A 21,918-nucleotide genomic window follows, 5' to 3' on the forward strand; every position below is an offset into this window, starting at 1 on the left:
GCTGACAACACACAAAGTGAGCAGAGCAGTAAGTGATATTGCAGATAAGGGAATTATACTGACTGATCTGGATCACAGTGAAAAACAGATCAATTGTACAACATGCATTTTAATAAAACCACATACATCGTATACCTCGGGAAGAGGAAAGTAGGTCACTCCAAGGGTCGTTTCTTGGAAAACAGAAGCTGAGAAGGGCTTAGGGGTTGGGGTGACTGTTCAACAAGGCACAAGCTTTTGGACAGGTCCAATAAATGAGGTGACTACTAAATCCCTCAAGATGCAGGGAAACAACCCAGCGAGGAGGAGAGGGCAATGCTTCAATACTGGATTTCCACCAAACTGCTGGAAATGGGGTAGTAAAATGGGAAAGTCTCTGCAGGGAGCTATGAGTGTGATTAGAAATCTGAAGGAACCATGACAGTTAGAAGCTCTGGGTTTTTTTTAATTACCCAAAGCAATGTTCAGTGGTAACTCACCGGCAGCAAAGATGGAAATGATAGGAGAAGATACCTAATGGCGGATCACTAGTGCCTCAAGTTCAACAAATTGGACCTAAAAATACAGCACCTGTTTCTAACAGTGAGGACAGAGGACACAGGAATAGATTATCCAATAATATAATTTTTGGCCATTATTTGACATCATGGCACTGTAAATGAGATAGATGTCTTTGTACAAGCTGTGCCCAGGCTTGGCTAGGTGTTATAACCTGTGCCTGAAATTACTGCGGGAAGTCTGGGGGGCTCTGCTGTAGCAAAGGGGGGATTGACACATTGTGCAAGTCTATTTCTGGGTTGAAAATCTGAATTGGCTTCAGCTGGGGAAGTCGCCCATGAGATCAGGAGAGCTAGGGGCCAGGCACAGGCTCTGGATATGCCCCACTGTGGTTTAGGGCAGGGGGTGGCTCAGTTTCCAGGCTCTCTCTAAAGAAGTCACCTGGAAGGTGGTTTCACGTGTAAAGGTGTTGATGGAAACCAAGAGGTATGAAACCTTTTCTTATACGAGGCTATATATGTTGCTGTTCCTGCATGCAGCAGGAATTCAGCCCTTTCCATGGCAAGGTTTGCAGCTAAACTTCTAAAATGAATTTATGATAATAACTTGCCTTTATGTATCCAGGTCTTTAAGTCCTTTCACTTGTCTCAGTGCAAATCAAGAGTGCTTCCAGCAGACCAAACGGCATCAGGCTGGTGTAAGAGCAGAAGCAGCGAGAGAAGAATGAAAGCCCCTGTTAATAATTAATTTAGAGAGGTGCTACAGGATTTGCTCCAGCCTCATGTCGTGTTTTGTTATCTACAAGCCATTGAACATAATTCAGCAGAAGGAAAAAAGCAGGATGCGGGCATCGCCATTGATTGCACTGCTGAAACCTGGATGTCTGTGTCCTGTCACAGGGCTGGCGGGTGGGAGCTGGGTGCAGCGGCATGTGTAACAGAAGTGCAGTGGCTTTGTGCTGTCATGGATTAAAATTGAACAAAAATATTGTCCTACATAGCAGCAAATGGGGAAAAAAAAGCTACTTTGACAAAGGCCAAAGCTATATCCAAATAAGCCCTTGATTTGGAAATTAGTTGGCATTTTGGTGAACACAGTAAACTTGGTCTTAGAACAACGAAGCTAGACATTGATTAACATCCCAAATTGAAAGATAAAATTAGAAGGAAAAAAAAAGGAAAGAAATTGAATAGTCATCAGGAATGGGCCTATACAGAAAAAAAAAATAAATTGGTCAAGCAGCTTTTCCTGTATAAAAATTAGCTTCATTCATAAATGCACAAAATATAAATCTGGATTTTGAAAGAGCTACATAATTTTGTATTGTACATTGTAGATGAAGCTGCTGCTATACATGCATGAAACCCATATTACTCCTCCGGCGATTTTTCTTCCTCAGCAATGCAAAAATGGTGGGGAAACGCATGTTACATTATTAGCTTGCCAGAAAATTGGACACTAATATAAGAGAAACCAAGAGCTGATATTTTCCATAATCAGATTCACAATTGAATAAAATTTAATTTTTATGGATCAATATCACCTTGTCTTGGTTTCAGAAATGTAGATGGAGAAGAGGAAGAGCTTAATGTCTGCCTACCAGATTTTATTCTCCGAAGCATGAGACAGAGATGGAGACAAATTCACGCAGTGGGGCTGGTGCTTGCAGCAGGGCGCTCAGGCATCTCTGCCTGGACTGTGCAACTGCAGCATCTCCAAAAGCTGTGAATATGAAGAAACCTTCTTGACATAGGAAGGGGAAAAATATATTTTGTGATAGTGTTCTTCCCTCAGAAAGTATTGGTAAATGATGTGCAGCTTGCCTTGTTGATGTACTGGTATTATAACACTGCGTTCAAATCCGGCAGCCATAGAGGATCTGTAGATGGTCTGACCTTTATTGGTTTTGCATAGCTTCAGAGTGTTGCTCATTGCCCGTGCCATCATTCCAATACCTTAAAAGCTCCTTTTACCTTTTATTTTTACATATGATTTTACACAGAAGTATACAGCCCTGCCTGGGTTGGTGTGTAGGAACTTTACAGCATGCCACAGGAAAAAATAATGCATATTTTTTCAAAATTAGAAAGGTTTCACTGTTTTAATCATGCATACTGATCAGACAGGGGAAGCTGCCTTCATACACTATGTCTCAATCAGTTATTATTTAAATAAGTAATATTTTTCACAGCTAGAGTTCACGTTCCAAGGACTATGGAGGCCTGAGTTCAGTAAAAGATTTCAGAAATCTTATTTTTTGGTCTATTTTAAGACACTGTGATGTACCCCAGCTGTTTCCAATTAATCATATGATTATGAGAGATAGTTTGGAGTGTATTTTCCGGTAGGATCTGAGATGTCAAGATGACTTCACAGATTGGTCCTGAATTAAAAAATTTCCCTTGAAAAAACATCATCCCATGCATGGGATGCCAACAGATTAGCTCTTCAATTACAAAGAGATTGAGATATAATCATGTGTGAAGTCTTCAGTGGTGGTCTGGCTCCTCAAGTAGTGTTAGTAGTTATCCACCTGTCACCATGTGAGGGTTCAGCCTAGTTAATCAAGGATGCACAACAGCTTGTTAGCAAAGCATCTGGGTAAGTGATGATATTAAATCTGTTTTTCCTCTCCCGTTTCTCCAAGGTGGTGGTCAATGCTCTCGTGGGAGCCATCCCTTCCATCATGAATGTTCTGCTCGTCTGCCTCATCTTCTGGCTTATCTTTAGCATCATGGGAGTGAACCTGTTTGCTGGGAAGTTTGGGAAGTGCATTAACAAGACAGAAGGAGATATGCCTTTAGACTCAAAAATTATTAACAACATGAGTGACTGCATACTGTATAACGTGTCAGGCACATTTTACTGGACAAAAGTTAAAGTTAACTTTGATAATGTTGGTGCTGGGTACCTGGCTCTGCTGCAAGTGGTAAGTGTGACCATCAGAAACTAATGGGCAAATGTTGCTTGTTCCCACTGAAATCAACAGTTTAAAGGCTCGGTTAACCTCTACACTTTTCAGAATTTTTCAGCCTCATCCATAAGGGAATGCCTTTCCTCAAATGTAAATGAGTCATATTTGGTGTATTAATTTGGCCTAGGGATGTTTATGGCAGCTTCTGGGTTTAGTTTGAATTTCTGGTGCATCACTAATATAGTCCTTTGGGAGGCGATTGGACTGTTCAGGAGAATTAAAGACCAAGACACTGGAACAGGTTGCCCAGAGCAGTTGTGGATGCTCCATCCCTTGAGATGTCCAGGGCCAGGCTGGATGGGGCTTTGAACAACCTGGTCTAGTGGCAGGTGTCCCTGCCCGTGGCAGGGGGGTGGGAACTAGATGATCTTTAAGGTCCCTTCCAACCCAAACCATTCTGTGATTCTACGATGCCATGATTCTGCGATTCTATGACCATTTTGTGATATTGTAATCCAGAGCAAAGTTCAGTTCCAGAAACAAAAAGTCATGGCCCAGGAAGGACTGTTCATGCAGACAGAGTGTACTAGCCCCCCTGAAAAGCCTGGGACTTCACTATGCCCTGCTGGGGAAAAATGAAGTTGCAGTGCCTTCGGTTACTCAGCTCAAGTTACTGCATAAAGCTGTAATCACAAAGGAGTCTTAATTTACAGTCCTCTGCTCACCTTCCACCTCCGTTAGCCTCTCATTCTGGTTCTTCACCTCATTTCCACCTGCTAAACTTCACGAGTCAGACTGAACCTAACTGTGAAACGTGGAGGTGATCAGATTGCTGTGCTCCATACAGCCTGGTGTCTCCAGAAAGGTGGCAAGAGCATATCAGAGAAGAGACTGTTGAGGTTCAAAACCGATGGCAATACTTGATCTATAAAGACAGAACATTCAGCAGCAAATGTAAAACATGGATAAATGAGTTATATGTGATGAGATTTACTGTGTTGTGATGCAGCACAACCTGATGGATAGAGCCACAGGAGACTCCATCTTCTTGTCCGAGCTCTGTTGCCAGACTACTGAGTGAATTTAGACAAATTGCTTTGTGTTTCAGTTCCATGTGCCCCTCAAGTGAAACAGTGGTAACAATACTTATTTCCGTTGTTCCTAACTTGCTCTGAAGCCTAGTGATGGCAAGGGCTGGATACGCACTAGCAATGTTTGTTGTGTTGCATTTTATGTTCACGGAATTAAACAAGCCCCTCGCTACACCCTTGGACAGGGACGTTACTTTCTTGAATTGCCTGTGACGGCATTCCTTGCTTCTGGGATAAAAACTTGCATGCTGGGAGCTCAAGTCAGCTGTCACGTATAGACATTCACCCCTTGCAGTGCAATAGGGTGCTGCCCTGGGTCCTCCCTGCCCTTCTGAGAGGGCGTGAGCCTCCCACAGGTCCCCATCGGATCTGCCAGCCCTACTCCTTCCCATCACACAGGTTTGCTTTCTCCCAGATCTTCCCCACCCTGCCCCACCCCCCCACCCCCCAGTCACAGATGCATGAAATAGCTCCATGAAGTAGCTTTCCTTTTTGTAGAAATGCTTATCCTGGTCCACTGTGTCCTGGTACACGTACACTGGAGTGTGAGATTTTCTGACCACTGTCCATCGAGCCTTTGCTTTCATACCCTCTGGAAAGCAGAAAGGTTAGAATGGGCACAACCCCTTCTGGTTCTTTCCATGACATAAAGCTGAACTTGCTGAGACCGAAAGCTTTTATCTTTTGCATGTAATTATGATATCCAGCTCACCCATGCAGGGCAGATTAATTCACTTTGAACGTCTTTAATTAGATTTTCCGTTCTATATAGTGCTTTCTTTTTCTTTTATTTAAACATCCAACGTAGCTGAGCAAAATTTCCCCGGTTTAAAATATTGTGCTTACCTGAAGCTTCCTATCTCCTCCACGACTACATAACAGATGCCTAGTTTGGTGAATAAATTCCATCAGAACAGTAGTTATTCCTTCATCATTTCTTTTATAAGGCACAGGCTCCAGCATTCTGGAAATCTGCAACTTTTCATAAATGGGTGTTGCTAAGGAATATCCTGAAGCACTGTCTTCTACTGTTCTGCAGCATCAGTTCCTGGGCACATGGCACTGGTGATACTGGTTGCATTCAGCAGGTGGGATTGTCTTCTGTTGGAACCAGTGGTGGCAGAAGGAGCATAACTGGTTGTAAGGTGGATCTCGGCACCTCAGCACATTTATGAAGGGACAGTTTAGTGCTGATATTTTCCAGCTGCCAATGGACTTGATGACCCTGCACGTTTCTTTCAAACCTGTGATCCTGTATTGGGTAGCAGAGAAGTAGTACAAAAGGAATGACGTAAATGTGGAGTCTGTGCAGGACAAACCTGGTTATGGTAGGAAATTAAGGAGTCCCAAAACGTTGCTCAGCTTCTACGGCAGGCGCTGACTTCTTCCAGGAGGAAAGGCAGGAGCCAGATGCCATTAGGGGATTGCTTTTAACTTTCATCCTGCACCTGGAGCTCTTATGTCTAATGCTAATGACAGTCTTAGGCAATAAAGATGACAGGCACAGAGAAGGGGCCCAAACATCTGGATCTCCTTTGCCAGACTCCAGCCGAGGAGTGTCGGTTACAGGTGCTCCTTGCCAAATATCCTCCATATGGGGTTGTGTTTCATGAGCAAACCACCGTGAGAATTGCAGGGGATCAGTTAACAGCTCAGCTCTCCTAAAGAGACAGGCACATCCAGGCATCTTTTTTCAGGCTGAGACAGTGCGCAGCAATGATGAGATAGGCATTTTGGTTACAACCAGCCGGGATCCAAAACGGGAGCTTTTAAGTGGGACTTGTCTTTTGACTGCTGACTTTTTCTCCTGCTGCAACATACTCTTTAAGTGACTGTGAAGTTACCTTTGAAGGCCTGAATGTGTCTGAAAATCCAAATGGAAATATGTAAAACAAATCTGCCTGCCTACTATTCTGTCTTCACTTCTACAACATCATTGAAAGAAATTAGAAGTTACTACTATGGAAGCTTTAAGGCTTCCTACTATCCAGAGGCAAACTTTCTGACAATTGGTTAAGAACTACATGAAACTTTCCCCAAATATTCTCTGCTATTTTCCTACCCTGTTTAGGATCCATCACATTCTGACAATGCCACTTTGAATTAATGAGTCTGAGAAAACATTCACGTGAGGTGGTCAGTCAAGTTTCAAGCTTCTCCAACTAACAGGTTGTCTCAGAACAGATTACTAAAATAGGAGGTAGCCTCTGCTCACTCTACAAGCAAGAGAAATGCCTCATTCACAGGGAAGAAAAGATCATTATTATAATGACTTTTTAATTTGCAAGAAGGATGATTCGCTCTTCAGGGGATTGAACACCCTTAACACCCTAATCTGTTAGGAAAAAAATATTGCTACAACCTAGTGCTTCAGTAATTTTTTTTCTATATACCCAGAATTGCTTTGCAGATCACAGCACCTATGTTTTATAAATCTGTATTTGAGCTGAACAAAGAAATAGCCTAAATTTCTGATAGGAATCTTGCGTTTCCCTTGTGGAATCCTTCCTTTCATGTTATGATCACCTCCATGTATTTTTTTGCAATGTATCTTGAAATTTTGGGAATCTATTGAAGAACACCAAGAATACAAGTTGTCTCTCCCATACCATCTGGCTTGCTTGGAAAAGTTCTCCTTAGACAGGAATAGACTTACATCTAATATGTCCTACAGTTCTTTCTCACTCTGGGATGCCAGAGAAGGGATGGGAAGATGACAGAAGCACTCCTAGACCAGTACAGCAATCAGGAGCCACAGAGTTAAATCATCCTCTCATCCCAGGTTTGAAGTCACAACTGAGCTCATAAATCAGCTACAAAACTGTCATGAGACACCAGTGTGTGTCTAAAATTACACACAAAGTTACACAATCTCTTGCACTTCTGTAAACTGCAATGCCAGATTCTACTCTCACTGTGGATGAAAAATGTGCAAAAAGTCTGTGCTTCTGAACACACCATAAATTGGTGCACCAGGGTAGATTTCTCCATATGTCCAAAGATCAAAGATCCTATGTCCAATTCCATGAGGAAGTACTGGTGGAAATTCAAAGGGAGCAGAGGCAGTGCCCTTGGAGCCCACACAGCCCAGCGCAGTGCAGACCTCGGGGGTGCCCTGGTGGGTCCAATGCTCAGTGGTGCCCTCCCCACCAAATCTTAACACAAAGTAGATATAAAACAAATGTTCCGTATAAAATTGCTGCTATGTTAAAATTGAACAAACTAAAAAATATGACAGAAAAGCCAGCAGACAGTGGAGTTAGCATAGCCAACTTACAGACATGTAGTTTGGCTGTACTGCTGGTGCCTGGTTTAGTTTTCAGAAGTTTCTCTCACCAACAGTAGTGCTTAAAGAAGTATTTTGGAAACGCAAAGACCAGGATTTCTACTGTCAAAAGCAGCCATTTTTATTGCGCTAATGCAATCCTCTTCTTGAAAAAAAACAAAACAAACAAACAAACAAAACACACACACACACACACCCCCCCAAAAAAAACACAACCAAACAAAAAAAAACCAAAACCAAAAAAACCTACAACCCCCCCCCAAACCCCCAAGTAAACTCACAGATATAAAGGCTTGTTTTGTTTTAAGGCTCCAGCTAGTGCCATCCCACCTACCCTCCTCCCCACTAATTTACTGCATTGCAGCTATAACCACCAGTCAAATAACAAAACATAATCCCATCCCAAGATGAGTTTATCAGTAGATAATCTCATCACATGACAGTTTCAGTGGAAAGTGGTGTTTCTTTGGATAGCTTCCAGGCAGGATAATATCACAAACACTCCCATGAAGATTTTGTCACTTCCTTATCCACACTGTAAGTGGTTACTAATTCCAGATAAATAATTTCTTTTCCAGTGTTATATTTCTTTCATTCTCGGTATCTTTTACCCTCTGCAGATGAAGTGTCTAGGGAAGCTTTCCAGAAGCCCCATGGATTTTTAGTTCTCTTACTTCTGGACAACTGGGAAAAACAGAAAATCACAGTACTTCATTCTCTTAATATTTATTTTTGTCAGATCACTTCATCATCCGTTACCACTATAAACCACTGTGCCTGGCAGTAGAGTCTCTTGCGTCTGTGGTACACATTGAAGGGTAAAACAGCTACTCAAGAGAAAAGATTTCTTCCCAAGTGGGAGAAAAGTACAGGCTAAGATCATATAGTTTTGTGCCACAGAAAGGATTTCTTGTTTCATCCCACCCTCCCTTCCTGAACGGCACTTGGAGCTGGAAGCTGCAAGTGACTGTAAATGACACCAGAAAGTTTTTCATCAGATTAGAAAGAGAACAGCAAAAAAGTAAAATATTAGAACAGTTAAGGAGGATCAGCATGACAGCTTCAAATAATTATTTGTTTCTATAAAACTGCTGATCATTCCTGTAAACACTTTACATCTAAAGTGGTTTTTAAAACACTGTACCATGGAATAGATTTTCCAAAGTGTTCTGATTTGGGGGTTGGGGGGGTGTAATCTCTTTCAACCAGTAGACAAAAATGAATGCAACCTTTCAAACATTATTTTATATATAGTTGAATGAGAAATACGGTTGACCTCTTGTACAGCATTTTGCTTTAGTTCAGTAGCCTTCAGAGGGAAATGGGAAGGCAGCGTTACCTTCAGGATTTAATGTAATAGTGGAGAGTGGATAATGGAGCATTTCTAAAACCACTGGATGTACCTAGCTGAACACGAATGCCTGGGCTTCTCCTGGGAACCACTGGCCAAATTCATATTAGCATTATCTGGAATTGCGTGCCTACGTACCAGGAGAAAATTCAACCTAAGTGTCACTAGGATGCAAAAAAATATTGGGTGTGGGTCTTTCATGGATGCTAGTGTAAATCTGATTACATGAATAAATCCAAAAATGCCTGATTATCTGCTCACACTGGTTTTAAATCCAGGCTAAATCTAAATGGGTCAGAAGTCAAATGAGAAACAACCCCAGAGAACGAATATAAAGGCAACGTGGCTTAGGCCAGGGCCAGACCTAATGCCAGGTGTGTTTGGCATCAGGCTGCACCTGATGAGATGCACATAGTGAGAGCAGAAAGTCATGATTTTGCTACAGAATAGTAAAAAATCACTTCTGTGTGTTTCTCCTAGGGGTGTTGCCACTACCCTTCCTGCATTGCAGGTTCCAGTCAGAGACACTGACTTCTGTAGAATTCCTCCTTGTTTAAATAATTAAAAAAAATAAAAAAATAAAAAACCTTGATGTAAAAAAAAAATCAGATCTGAACAGTAAAGCAGATTGTTTCCAGGTCCGGGCTCACAGCAGGTGCTGATTGCCTTTGCTCCCTTCCAGTCAGCTGTGATTTATGCAGCTCCCTGGGCTTTAACTTTGCCTTGATTTACCCTGTTTTAAAAGAGGGCAGAATCCAACCTTCAGTGGGATCCTACAGTGCAGTTGCTGCCTGTCAGCCTGGACAAGCACTATGGATGGGATGCGTGTCATCTGGTCCGAGACTTGTGCAGGAGAGCACTCCGAGTTGTCCTGTGTAGTCTTATTTCTTCATTACTTGAAATTCTTAAGGTCAAAACTTCCAAAGATTTAATGGCCATCTTTTTTCTCCTTTTTAAAATCTCTTTCAAAAACCTCTAGTTTACCCCTACAAGGCAAGAAAATCAGAAAACATGAATAAGAGAATCTAGGAGAAAGCCATTTTGGAATGATTTTAAACACCTAGATGATCATAAACTCAGGGATACACACTGCTTTAAAAGAGAGGCAATTCCTTAACTGTGAAGAACATGCTCAACGTTGCATTTTTAAAACTCATCACAGAAATGATATAATCATTTAAATATACACTTATTTAATATGCTTAATTATGCATTTCGTTTTTTTTCTTTCAGGCCACATTTAAAGGTTGGATGGATATTATGTATGCAGCAGTGGATTCACGAGAGGTAAGTCACTACAAGGAAACTAATCATTTCCTTCCCCGTTGACCTTTGCAGCATTTGTGGTGTCTGACAACAAAAAAAATACATGCAGGTTACAAGTCCCTGTCTTTCTCTGGTTAAGAAAGTTGCAGACCTTGATTTTTTGCAGCTGCTACTAAGGCATCACAACCCTCAGCTTAAAACAAATGTAGCCCTCAGTTCTTGCACAACTGATTTATCTATTCATACTGCAAAACTCCCAACACAGAGAGGTACCTCCAAGGTGAGACTGTCTCCCAAAACCCTAAATTTTACCCTCTGTTCCTTCCAGTCTCCCTGTTGACTGCCGTATTTTCTAAGGTTCTAACTTTTGATGATAGAACCTGTTTAAAAGTGGTGGGTTTAGATTACATTCCCCTTGTAACCCACATACTCAGCCCTCCCTATGTCTTCACCATGAGTAAGTTTGTTCCCTGCAACCGGCAGCTCCACTCGAGGAGGGTGGGGGAGCTCCTGACAGGGAAAGGGGCTGCTCTGGCTTGAGATGTGCTGGAGATCTGGGTGCTGGTGACCGCCCAGGTCTCACCTGCCTCCTGTGCAGCTTCCTGGTTTCCTAAAAACAAAAAAAAAAAAGGCATTTCCCTTGCTACTGCTGCATCACACGTGGTTTGTTTATTTTTTTATCAAAGGATCTGTTGTCTCCTTTCCCCCTTTTAGTAATATTAAAGGAAAAAGATCACACTTACTCTTAATTTTTTAGGTAGCTATCTGGTACTGCTGATTTGACAGGCTGAACTGAGTAACAGGGAGTCAAGCCCTAAACAGAGGACTAGGGGGTAGAAAAACCTCATGGTATCATAGGGGCAGGGAAGCACCTTTGCATAACATAGCTCATGACGTTGATTTATTCTTGTAGTACATGTACACATGTGTGTATCCTCCCTGCTGCTGAATGAAACTCATGGGTTACACGTGAGAAAATACAGCGTTTAGGGAAATGTGAGCTTCTGGCAGTTCGGTTAGATACCTGGAGCTGCTGGGGCAAATCTCAGCATTTTTGCCAAATGTGGTTCATGTGATTTGAGATTACTGGACTGCATTGCTCAGTTCTTCAGCAAGAGATCTTATTCATTTCCACCCTCCATAAAAGAAAAATCGTACTTCTAAATGCAGTGTTTTTCAGTAGCTTTTAGCTATACTGTGATCATACTTCTGTTTTTTGTAAGTACCATTAGCTCATATGAGATTAGGGGTAATCAGAAAATTGATTCTTTTCCCCTTCTGGGATCAGACTGAGAACATTTTAATGGATTTATTCTGAAGTTGCACTTTCTGGAGCAGTGTGATGGCTGTGACAGTGTTGTGAAATGCAGCCGAATTGACCGTGGCATTGCAGATGCCAGTAGTAAACTTCAAACAGAGACCGAGGAGCGCTGACTCTGCTAGTGGGAGTTACGCTATTTTTTCTGTTTCATAATCTTTAGTGCCAATGAACAGTTTTCTTTGAACTGCATGAGTATTTTGATGTGTGCAGAGATGCTGTCATTTTCACATTTTCCCTTTTCCCTTTGCAGTGTGAGGAGCAGCCTGAATGGGAATGTAATTTATACATGTACCTGTACTTCGTGATTTTCATCATCTTCGGGTCTTTCTTCACATTGAACCTTTTCATTGGTGTCATCATTGACAATTTCAACCAACAAAAGAAGAAGATAAGTAGTGCACATGCTACACATCCACTTGGGATTGCTACAGAGACCGGGGCAAGGCACAGATTTCCAAGTCTCGAGATTAGCATTGACAGAAGAGGCACAGAAACCACCTTGCAGGACTTTTCCAGAAGCACAGTTGTAGCAGCCCCTGATGTCCCCATAGGATGAGCATCCTGAAAATACAGGCTGGGGGATTGCATTCCCCACAGAAATCAGGGAAGCAGCTCCATGCAGATGGGATCCCTGGCAGAGACTGCCACAGGGGCACAGAGCACCCTGGTGTCCCCCGACACAAACACCGCTGTCCCTCAGAGCAGCCCAGCGTGTTCCCCTCAGCCCATCGCCTGTCTGCCCCAGGGTGCAGCCAGGGTCAGGGAGGAGCAGCCTGGCTTGAGACCTCTGTTTCTCACTGCTTTGTAGGCTTTAAACAACGGGCTGAGGTTCTTGTGCTTTCCTTTCTCACCTTCCTCAAGTGCAGGCAGAATCTGAGTCTTACTCCTCCTTGGCTGACTGCACTGCTCTGTGCCTCATGCCCATTGCCTCCACGCTGTAGGCAGCTCCTAGTGCTGCATCCCATAATGCCCCTATTAACTTCAGTAGGCAACTCAGCCCCACGCAGCCGCTCATCACTCCCGCCATGTCAGGATGGGGGAGAGAGTGAGAAAAGTAAAAGTGAGACAGCTCCTGTATTGGGATAAAGACAGTTTAACAGCTAAAGCAAAAAACACATGTGCGAGCAAAGCAGAGCAAGGAATTCATTCATCACTTCCCACCGCAGGCAGGTGCGCAGCCACCCCCAGGACAGCCGGGCTCCAGCACCAGTAATGGGGACTGGGGAAGACAAATGCCATCACTCAAAACATCCCCCCTCTTCCTTCTTCTTCCCCATCTTTATGTGCTGATGTACTGTGATGTACTGTGGTACGGTATGGAATGTCCCCTTGGTCAGTGGGGGGCAGCTGTCCCACCCGTGTCCCCTCCCAGCTCCTTGTGCCCCCCAGCCAGCGCTGGTGGGGTGGGGTGAGGAGCAGAGAAGCCCTCGGCTCTGTGTGAGGCTGCTGGGCAATAACGAAAACATCCCTCTGTTATCAACGCTGTTTCCAGCACAAATCCAAAACATAACCCCATACCAGCTACTACAAAGAAAATTGACTCCATCCCAGGCAAGGAAGGATACCTTCTTAGATATTTTGGTGAAAGCTACATGAAAAGGGAAATAAGAAAATAGAAGAGAATGCAGCCCTGAACTTTGGATGAGGGCAGTGGAGCTCTTTTCATCAAAAATAATGTCTTTGTTCTCACCCTATACTTAGGTGGCCAAGACATCTTTATGACAGAAGAACAGAAAAAGTATTATAATGCAATGAAAAAGCTGGGATCTAAGAAACCTCAAAAGCCAATCCCAAGGCCACTGGTAAGAATGGCATAATTCGGTTCAACTTTGTGTAATAGCTGAATATGTATTTAATAGATTAAATGCAATTCAACTTCCCAGTGTAGGAGCGGTGATCACTGCCAGATTAAAGCCACTTAGTATTTACATGTTTAGATTTTGGACAGTATTTGCAAGTCCAGTCTCCTGTGCTACAAAATTCCCACTGTTCTGAAATATTGACTGGAATTGCAATTTCCATATGCCCATGGCCGCATGCCTGCATTGAATGAATTCATGGCACCAGTCCAGGGTGTTTCTTCAGTAGTTTCAAGATGCATTAGGAGTAAATGGGTTTGAAAACCCTATCATACAACCATTGGTCATCATCTTTAAGCTTATGAAGTTCCGATCAGAAGTAGTATATTGTCTATTTTCCTCTGCTTTCTGATCAATCAGGAGACAATGATGTCATCATTTTGACATGGTTCAAATTCCCTAACTAAACATTTTCCTCCCCTCCAGAACAAATATCAAGGTTTTATTTTTGATGTCGTCTCAAAACAAGCCTTTGATGTCTCCATCATGATCCTCATCTGCCTTAACATGGTTACCATGATGGTGGAAACGGATGACCAAAGTCAAGAAAAAGTGAACATCCTCCATAAAATTAACATGCTTTTTGTTGCCATCTTCACTGGGGAGTGCATCATCAAAATGCTGGCGCTGCGACACTACTACTTCACCAACGGCTGGAACATATTTGACTTTGTCGTCGTGATTCTGTCTATCGTAGGTAGGTGAACCTGCATTTTCACCCAAACTCCAAAGTTTAAAAGTCAGACATAAAATTAATTAGACAAAGTTAAAGGCTCTGTGCAATAATATACACTTTCAGTTCAGAGAACTGGATCTTAAGCATATTTTTTTAGTATGCAATTACTGCCTAACAATAACTTGTGTAATCAGCAAAATTATGAGATTTATCGTAACACAGTTTGGTTTCAACGTACGCTTAATGGTTCATAGTGATAAAACATCATTCAGAACTGGCACCGTACACTTAACCCTGGTTCTGCATAACAGCCAAAGACAGAGAAGTAAAAAAGCCACATGAAAAGGACACGTGCATTGTTGTTGTTGTGCTATTTACTTTCTATTAAAACAGTATGAAATAGTCCTTCAGGGCAGGTTTGGGCAGGTGCCGTGAGTCTGTCTGTTCTCAGCCCTGTTGTTACTAGAGCTCCACACCCTCATATGTCCAAGGGAAGAAACAGAAAGACACCATTTTATTGTTAATTTGTGTCTTTTGCTGCTCTGCAGCCCCAACCAGAGATCGTAAGTTAGGTGCTACAGAAGTACAGGTCAAATGTGAATTTGAAATCCTGCCAAAAGATTTTTCATTTACGTTGGAAATAAAGTAGTAACTGGAAGATGATCAACTGATCCAGAGAGCAGAAGGAACTCAGAAATTCAGCTCTTCAAAAAAAGTTTCCATTTTGAAGGAGGGAATAGGTGAATGAAAAGGTGTCATATTAAGAACACAGAGCCATCTTCTCACTGACTGATGCTCCTGTTGCTCTGAACCTTCTCTGGTGGACCAGAGAACCTGCAAGATCCCAGTGCAGGAGATCTCTGGTGCCCACAGAGCAGCCTGTGCTTTGGGGACTTTGGACCGCCTGGATTTCACAGATTTGGGTCACCCATGGAACATCACTGCCATGCAGCTGCCATGAGAACCTTGGTGCTGGATGCTCTGGATATGCCCACTACAGCCAGTTAACCAGACCTGTCACATTGGCTGTAGTGCTGCCGCATGATCAGCCAGGTTGTTTGGTGTCAGAGGACTTGGGCCATGCCAGTGAGACCTGTCCCAGGCTGGGCTGGGAGATGTGAGCTCAGCACAGCTCAGTGCAGCCAGGGATTGCTGTCATTAAACAATCCACCAAGCTGCTCTGTTTCTGCAGGAAGAGTTCAGCTACAGGGATGCAAGCTCTTTTCCTTGCAAGTACAATCTTGGCCCTTAGTTCCTGCCCAGCCCATCAGGCAAATGGGAAAAATTAATAAGCAACCAATCAACCAAGCAGCTTTCCAGTAGAAACCTGCGCTGTTGTGGTGCTGGCTCAGAAAAACGAGCCCAGCACACCAGCTCTTCAGTGCTGACTTGCTAACACTTCACAGACAGAAATACTGTCATATCAGAAAAATTCTGACCAGCCGCACTCAGGATAAATCACTCAGGTGGGTCATGGCTGAAAGCTGCAGATATCTGTGTCCTGTCTGAGTTGATCCTGGTTTCTCATTCCCAGTAGACAAGCTTTCCCTTAATAAAACTGTCACTACCGCTGACATCTTTGCTCACAGCCTCAAGAAAGTTTGCATAGATTAAATGGGCATGAAAACACTAATGACAATGCCATTCCCTTTATCATGGTTCTTCCAGTCCAGAGAATTTTTCATTGATTTTGTCCATAATCCTACTGATTGCTTTAAAGAGGAGCCTGGCATTATTTCCCATGTACTAACTCACTGCGTGTCTCTTTTCTTTCCAAGGCACCGTACTTTCTGACATCATCCAGAAATATTTCTTCTCTCCCACACTCTTCAGAGTCATTCGCTTGGCTCGGATTGGCCGGATCCTAAGACTCATCCGGGGAGCCAAAGGAATTCGAACTCTCCTGTTTGCCTTAATGATGTCCCTACCTGCTCTGTTCAACATTGGCCTCTTGCTTTTTCTGGTCATGTTCATTTATGCCATTTTTGGCATGGCTAACTTTGCCTATGTGAAGAAGGAGCATGGGATTGATGACATGTTCAACTTCCAAACCTTTGCTAACAGCATGCTCTGTCTCTTCCAAATCACCACATCAGCTGGCTGGGATGGTCTTCTCAACCCTATTTTAAACACCGGACCACCATATTGTGACCCAAACCTTCCAAATGCAAATGGTTCAAAGGGAGACTGTGGAAGCCCTGCCGTAGGGATTTTATTCTTTGTTACTTATATCATTATATCATTTCTCATTGTTGTAAACATGTATATAGCCATTATTTTAGAGAACTTCAGTGTAGCCACTGAGGAAAGTACAGAGCCTCTAAGTGAGGATGATTTTGATATGTTCTATGAAATCTGGGAGAAGTTTGACCCTGAAGCCACTCAGTTTATTGAGTATTCTGCACTTTCAGACTTTGCAGACGCGCTGTCAGAACCTTTGCGCATAGCGAAACCAAACAAAATCAAACTCATAGCAATGGACCTGCCCATGGTCAGTGGAGACAGGATCCACTGCTTGGATATTTTGTTTGCTTTTACCAAAAGGGTGCTAGGAGAATCCGGAGAGATGGATGCCCTTAAAATACAGATGGAAGAAAAGTTCATGGCAGCGAATCCGTCTAAGATCTCTTATGAACCGATTACAACAACTCTCAGGCGGAAACAAGAAGAGGTCTCTGCTATCGTCATCCAGCGAGCCTACAGGAGACATTTGTTTCGGCGCTCCATGAAGCAGGCATCTTACTTGTATCGGCACAGAACTTTTGACGGCAGCATCCTCGAGGACGATGCACCCGAGAAGGAGGGTCTTATTGCGTTCATGATGAACGAAAACTATGGCAGGCCAATAGACAAATCAGAAACTCTGTCCTCCACATCTTTCCCTCCATCCTACGACAGTGTCACCAGAGGTACGAGTGATAATCTCCAGCTGAAGATGACGGACTCGAGCAAAAGCGATGAGGCTATAGATTGTCTCCTCTCACCAGACAAGGATAAAGAATCAATTGTTTAAATGTTTGCTTAGAATGCTTTAAAATATTGTTTACAGAATGTAATGCTGTAACTACACAATGATTGAAGCAGCCTTCTTATTAAAAATTAGTTGCAAAAGAAACAGTGGAGTTTTTACCCTTAACTACAGGAGTCTAATAAGTCATATAACCTTTGACCCTGCTCTTTTTGACTTGGCTCAATATTTATATTTATATATGCACAGGAAGGATCTTTGCAGGGTCATAGCTGTTATATCAATGGTGTGAATAAGAATATGCTAGACTGTAAAACAGTAAACACAGTGTATATCTATCCACAGATAAAGCCTGGCTGTATACATTCATTTAAGGTCTTACTCATATTAGTGTGTTTACTTATGGCGATGTATGACCTTGCATTCTAAAAAGAAAAAAAAAAAAAATCACAGCTGCTGTAGCAAAATGTAACACTTACTGTATATGTTGTGAATGGTCTTTCATAAATTTATTATATTTGATATTTTTTTACTTAAAAAAAAAAAAAGTCTCTTTTTCCATGGAGATTAATGATCCTTACACTCTTCATGATGAACTCTGAGTCAAGGTAATAGGAACTTGTGGGATCCCCATCGCTTGAAGAGGAAAGTTGTTGCAAAGTAAACTATCAAATTAGCAGCATTTTAACTGTCTATTACACTAAGCCCTCCCTCTTGGGACTTGCAACTGCTCATCAGCAGAAACACAAAAACCTAGAGAAGGAAATAATGTCAAAATCATGAGAGAAACGGCTTGTTCTATCCTTCAGGAAACTAGACAGTAATGGATTCTGTTTGTAAAACTGTTAATAAAAGCACTAATTTTGTAGTATGTTTCAAGAATCTGCTTTGAATACCACAATCAAACTCGCCATAGAAGTAGCGCATCACGTTTGTGTGTAGTGCTCCAAAGCAAAGTTTCTGTTAAGGTAGTGGGATAGGTGATGTTTTCCCCAGGAACACTGAGCTAAGCAGCCTTATTGGAAACTCTGTGCATCAGTATTACTCCAAAAATACTACTACTACTACTACTAATAATAATAATAATAATAAAAACAACACCAATTGGACTATGCAGAAGGGCTGCGACAGTCCGCTCAGGAAGGTGGGAGGAGAATTTCCTCTGGATCTGTATATAAATTTTGAGGTTTTGAATCCTTTCTACTCAATGTCCATCTTTCATTGTCTCAGATGGTACAATTAGATTACTGGGGAAGGACAAGAAGTACAGGAACCGATAAAAAGATTCTACTAGAAAATAGATATATCCTCATTCCTGTAGGCAAAGTAATATTTATGGTTGATGTGTCCATCAGCTTCAGGCCAAAGAAATGACAACAGGGTGAAAGGTAGATGTGTGGCTGTAGAAAAGTATTAGAGGTTTTATGTCCTAACATAGATTCATATTTATTATTAAACTTTCAGCCTCCATAGAATGTGAGAAAGTATTTATGGAATATAGAGACAAGTCCATCATTACAGACTTTCTTTTTCACCTTCAGACTGATTGTACTTGGGTTTGGTTGGACTTCATGGAAAATCTTGAGATTTCTGTAATGAGCCATTGCACTTTAAGGAAGAGTAATTGTGCTTTTCACCTTGGAGAAGCAAAGATATCAAGAATGTATTTAAGGTGTATTGTCATTGACATTTAGTTACATCCCAGGTTGTAAAGGAGTCAAAATCCACACGGAGTTGGCAACAAGAATTAAAGCGACATGTTACAGTCAAGTTTATCTATGGCCATTGTTATCTGTCCCCTAACGAAGTCAGAATATGTAAACACAACATGTCAAAAGGATGCCGATGTATCTGTGTAAATACGGGCTAATATATTCTCTCCATTCATTGAGAGGTGTCTCAGGCATTCACTTGAGAGTGGTCTATCGGATAATTCAGAGGATTTGTCATCAGGATTCCTGGGGTCTATTCCTGATTCTTACTACATGATTTTTAGGCAAATAATTTAACCTATCTGTGCCTCAGTTTACCCATCTGTAAAATGGGGGTAATAATACTTACCTACCTCACAGGGGTGTTGTAAGACTTTCTGGTTGCAAAGTGCTATAAGGGAACGAACCGTACTATATAAGTATTATTATAATCATGCTCTCTTGCCCTTTTAACCCCATGTCTGTGGTGTACAACATAGGGCTGTTCCTCTGGGCATTTTGTTGCCTTTAAATCTTGTATGTAATTAGATTCTAACTTAAGGGAACTACTCTTTGTTCCTTACAGTGAAAACACTCTTTATTCTTTCCTCCCTCCCCACCCCTAACCCCTCTCAACAAACAAAATTACTCAAGGCTTCTCAAATTAGAGAAACTTTATACAGATTCCCTGTGTATTTATGCTGTAATGTTATTCTGACTGTACATATCACCCAGAAAGAGTATGTGATTTTTATATTTATATGCATATATATATACACACACATACGTATATCTATACATATATATGTATCTTGTGAGTTTATAGAGTGGCTGACACTCAGAGGACACGACTTACTGATTCAAATGTTTTCTTCTCAATGGGATTTATTGATCATTAGCAACAAGCTGCTGCCTATAATGAAACTGTTTAATTAGAAAATAGTACATTCATTACTTGCTGAACGAGCATTTATTGGCTGACAACTGGTAAAATTATTTTCCTTTCAAAGCTTTAGAATAAAAAAAGAGGGGGAAATACTAAGAAAAAGGAGCATTTCTTATGTGATTTTTTCACATACAATATGAACTGTTCAAAACCCAAGGAAAAAGCCAGCCAGCACTCAGCAGTGCAGTGTTGGTGATGCTGTTTTAAAATATTTTGATTATTTTCAACTTATATTAGAAAATATTCAACAAGAGTCAGGCCCAGTAACGGTCGGGATGTAATGGGACAATTAGCTGGTCACTGATAATATCAGAGAAGAGCTTTTCCTCTGGTCATTTCACCCTTGCATCAAACATTTCATTGTCATTGCTGTGACACCCTACAGTACTGATGCAATTACAAACAGTTCTGGTTTCTACCCAAAACCTGTAAAAAAAAAAAATATCATAATGCAAAAAAAAAAACAAAACCAAACTGAAAGAGGGTCTTAACTATAGATGTTTACAGTGCAACTTTCTAAAACTGAATTGTAAATTACTTTCAAGACCTTTGTAACTCGAAGGTTGGGTTTCTATTGGGTTTTCTATTGTTTTGTGGCACATTTCTTTAGAACTGAAGAGAGAACGGTGTCTTTGTATAGTATGCAGGGCTCCCTTCGAAAACGTCCGATAACCTCAGCTGCAGATCTTTATTACTGGAGACGCTGATCCGAATCTAGCAATGACACAACCTCCCAGTGCAGTGATTTAAAGACACTAACTCAATAGTTGGCCCACACTGTCTATAAGCATGGTGAGTGCTACCATTTTTTTCTGTTGATTTGTTCGATAAAGGCTACCACATGAATCACTCAAGCTGCAAAAAGAGCAAGGAAAATATCAGCCAATATCATAGGACATATTAAGCTGTTTGTACCTGGAAAAATTCAAGTTTATTATGTTTCTTTATTAAATAAATAAGGATAACAAATATTTTCTGTGCCTTTTTTTAAATTTTATTTTATTTTATTTTATCAACATATATGTTATTTCTCTGAGACTTTTTCAGCACATTTGTTTGGGAAATGCAGGGTGACTTTTGTTAGAAGGCTTGTCAGTGGAAACTCCTCCAGTTCAGCGTGCGTTGTAAGGCTAACTACAGGGCATTAAAGGCTTGAGCCAAAGCTTGTTGAAATCAATGGAGAATTTCTGGGTACTTCAGATGAATTTGAAGCAGACCTGAAAAATTCTCTTCAAGCAGAGTAATTTATAGGGTGAGCCCATCATTGATATTTTAACCCATTCTGCCCGGAAGGATTAGCTAGAAGAAGAAGGGTTTTACTGGAAATACGGGATCCTACCTTGAGATTAAAAAATAAATATATAAAACGAATATTTGCTTAATGGTAATATGGATGTCTTTCCAGCTGAATTATATTAATTTGCATTTTGGTTATTATTATATTAGCTATATGTTAAAATCCATACTAAACAAAGAGTACTATCCTTCCCAACGCATGTATGCCTTGATCCTGGGAGGAGCTTCAGAAGGGTGGGGGACAACCTTTAGCTGTTATCAGCATTGATAGAATCAACCTTATCTTCACCCTGGCTAGCACTGATTTGGTTACCCTATTTCAGTGCTCTGATTTCTATTTAAATGTGGGAGGTTCCTAATCATACTAAAACAGGAAAAAAAAAAAAAGAAAAAAAAAAAAGAGAGCTGGTTTAAACTGCCATGAAAAGTCCACTCAGTCCTTTGAATTAGTTTAATAAAATCAGTTTATAATAATGTTTTACATTAACCTGGGGCAGTCTGACTTGTGGAAAATACTTTTTTTTTTAATAAGGATTTGCTCAAATGTATCATATAATAATATGACTTCTGAGTAATCGTGTATGTAGAATAAATCCATCTGAAAAGTTTTCAGCAAGATGTTTTTGGTTGGAAGGAGCAGTTTGCTGAGATGAGAACTCTGTGGAGCCTTGTCTGGTTAGTTAAGGGAATTCCTAGTTAGAATTTGTGGTCGAAATTCCCATGGGAAGGAAATTCAGGGTCATAATCCTTGCTAT

General features: G+C 41.4%; 1 protein-coding gene across 5 annotated transcripts in view; it reads left to right on the forward strand.

Moving 5' to 3' along the window:
- Positions 1-20,836, forward strand: part of LOC308063652 (sodium channel protein type 5 subunit alpha-like) — a 224,945-nt gene extending 204,109 nt beyond the window's left edge. For all 5 annotated transcript variants that reach the window (XM_080386919.1, XM_080386920.1, XM_080386921.1 and 2 more), the window contains 6 exons: positions 3,146-3,427; positions 10,374-10,427; positions 11,978-12,119; positions 13,429-13,529; positions 14,013-14,283; positions 16,041-20,836. In XM_080386919.1, the coding sequence (XP_080243045.1) occupies positions 3,146-3,427; positions 10,374-10,427; positions 11,978-12,119; positions 13,429-13,529; positions 14,013-14,283; positions 16,041-17,275 (2,085 nt within the window). In that variant the 3' untranslated portion in view covers positions 17,276-20,836. The remainder of the gene's footprint in view (positions 1-3,145; positions 3,428-10,373; positions 10,428-11,977; positions 12,120-13,428; positions 13,530-14,012; positions 14,284-16,040) is intronic.
- The last annotated feature ends 1,082 nt before the right edge of the window (positions 20,837-21,918 follow it).

This window comes from Falco punctatus (genome assembly GCF_963210335.1).
Source record: "Falco punctatus genome assembly, chromosome: 4".
In the NCBI taxonomy this organism is placed as follows: domain Eukaryota; kingdom Metazoa; phylum Chordata; class Aves; order Falconiformes; family Falconidae; genus Falco; species Falco punctatus.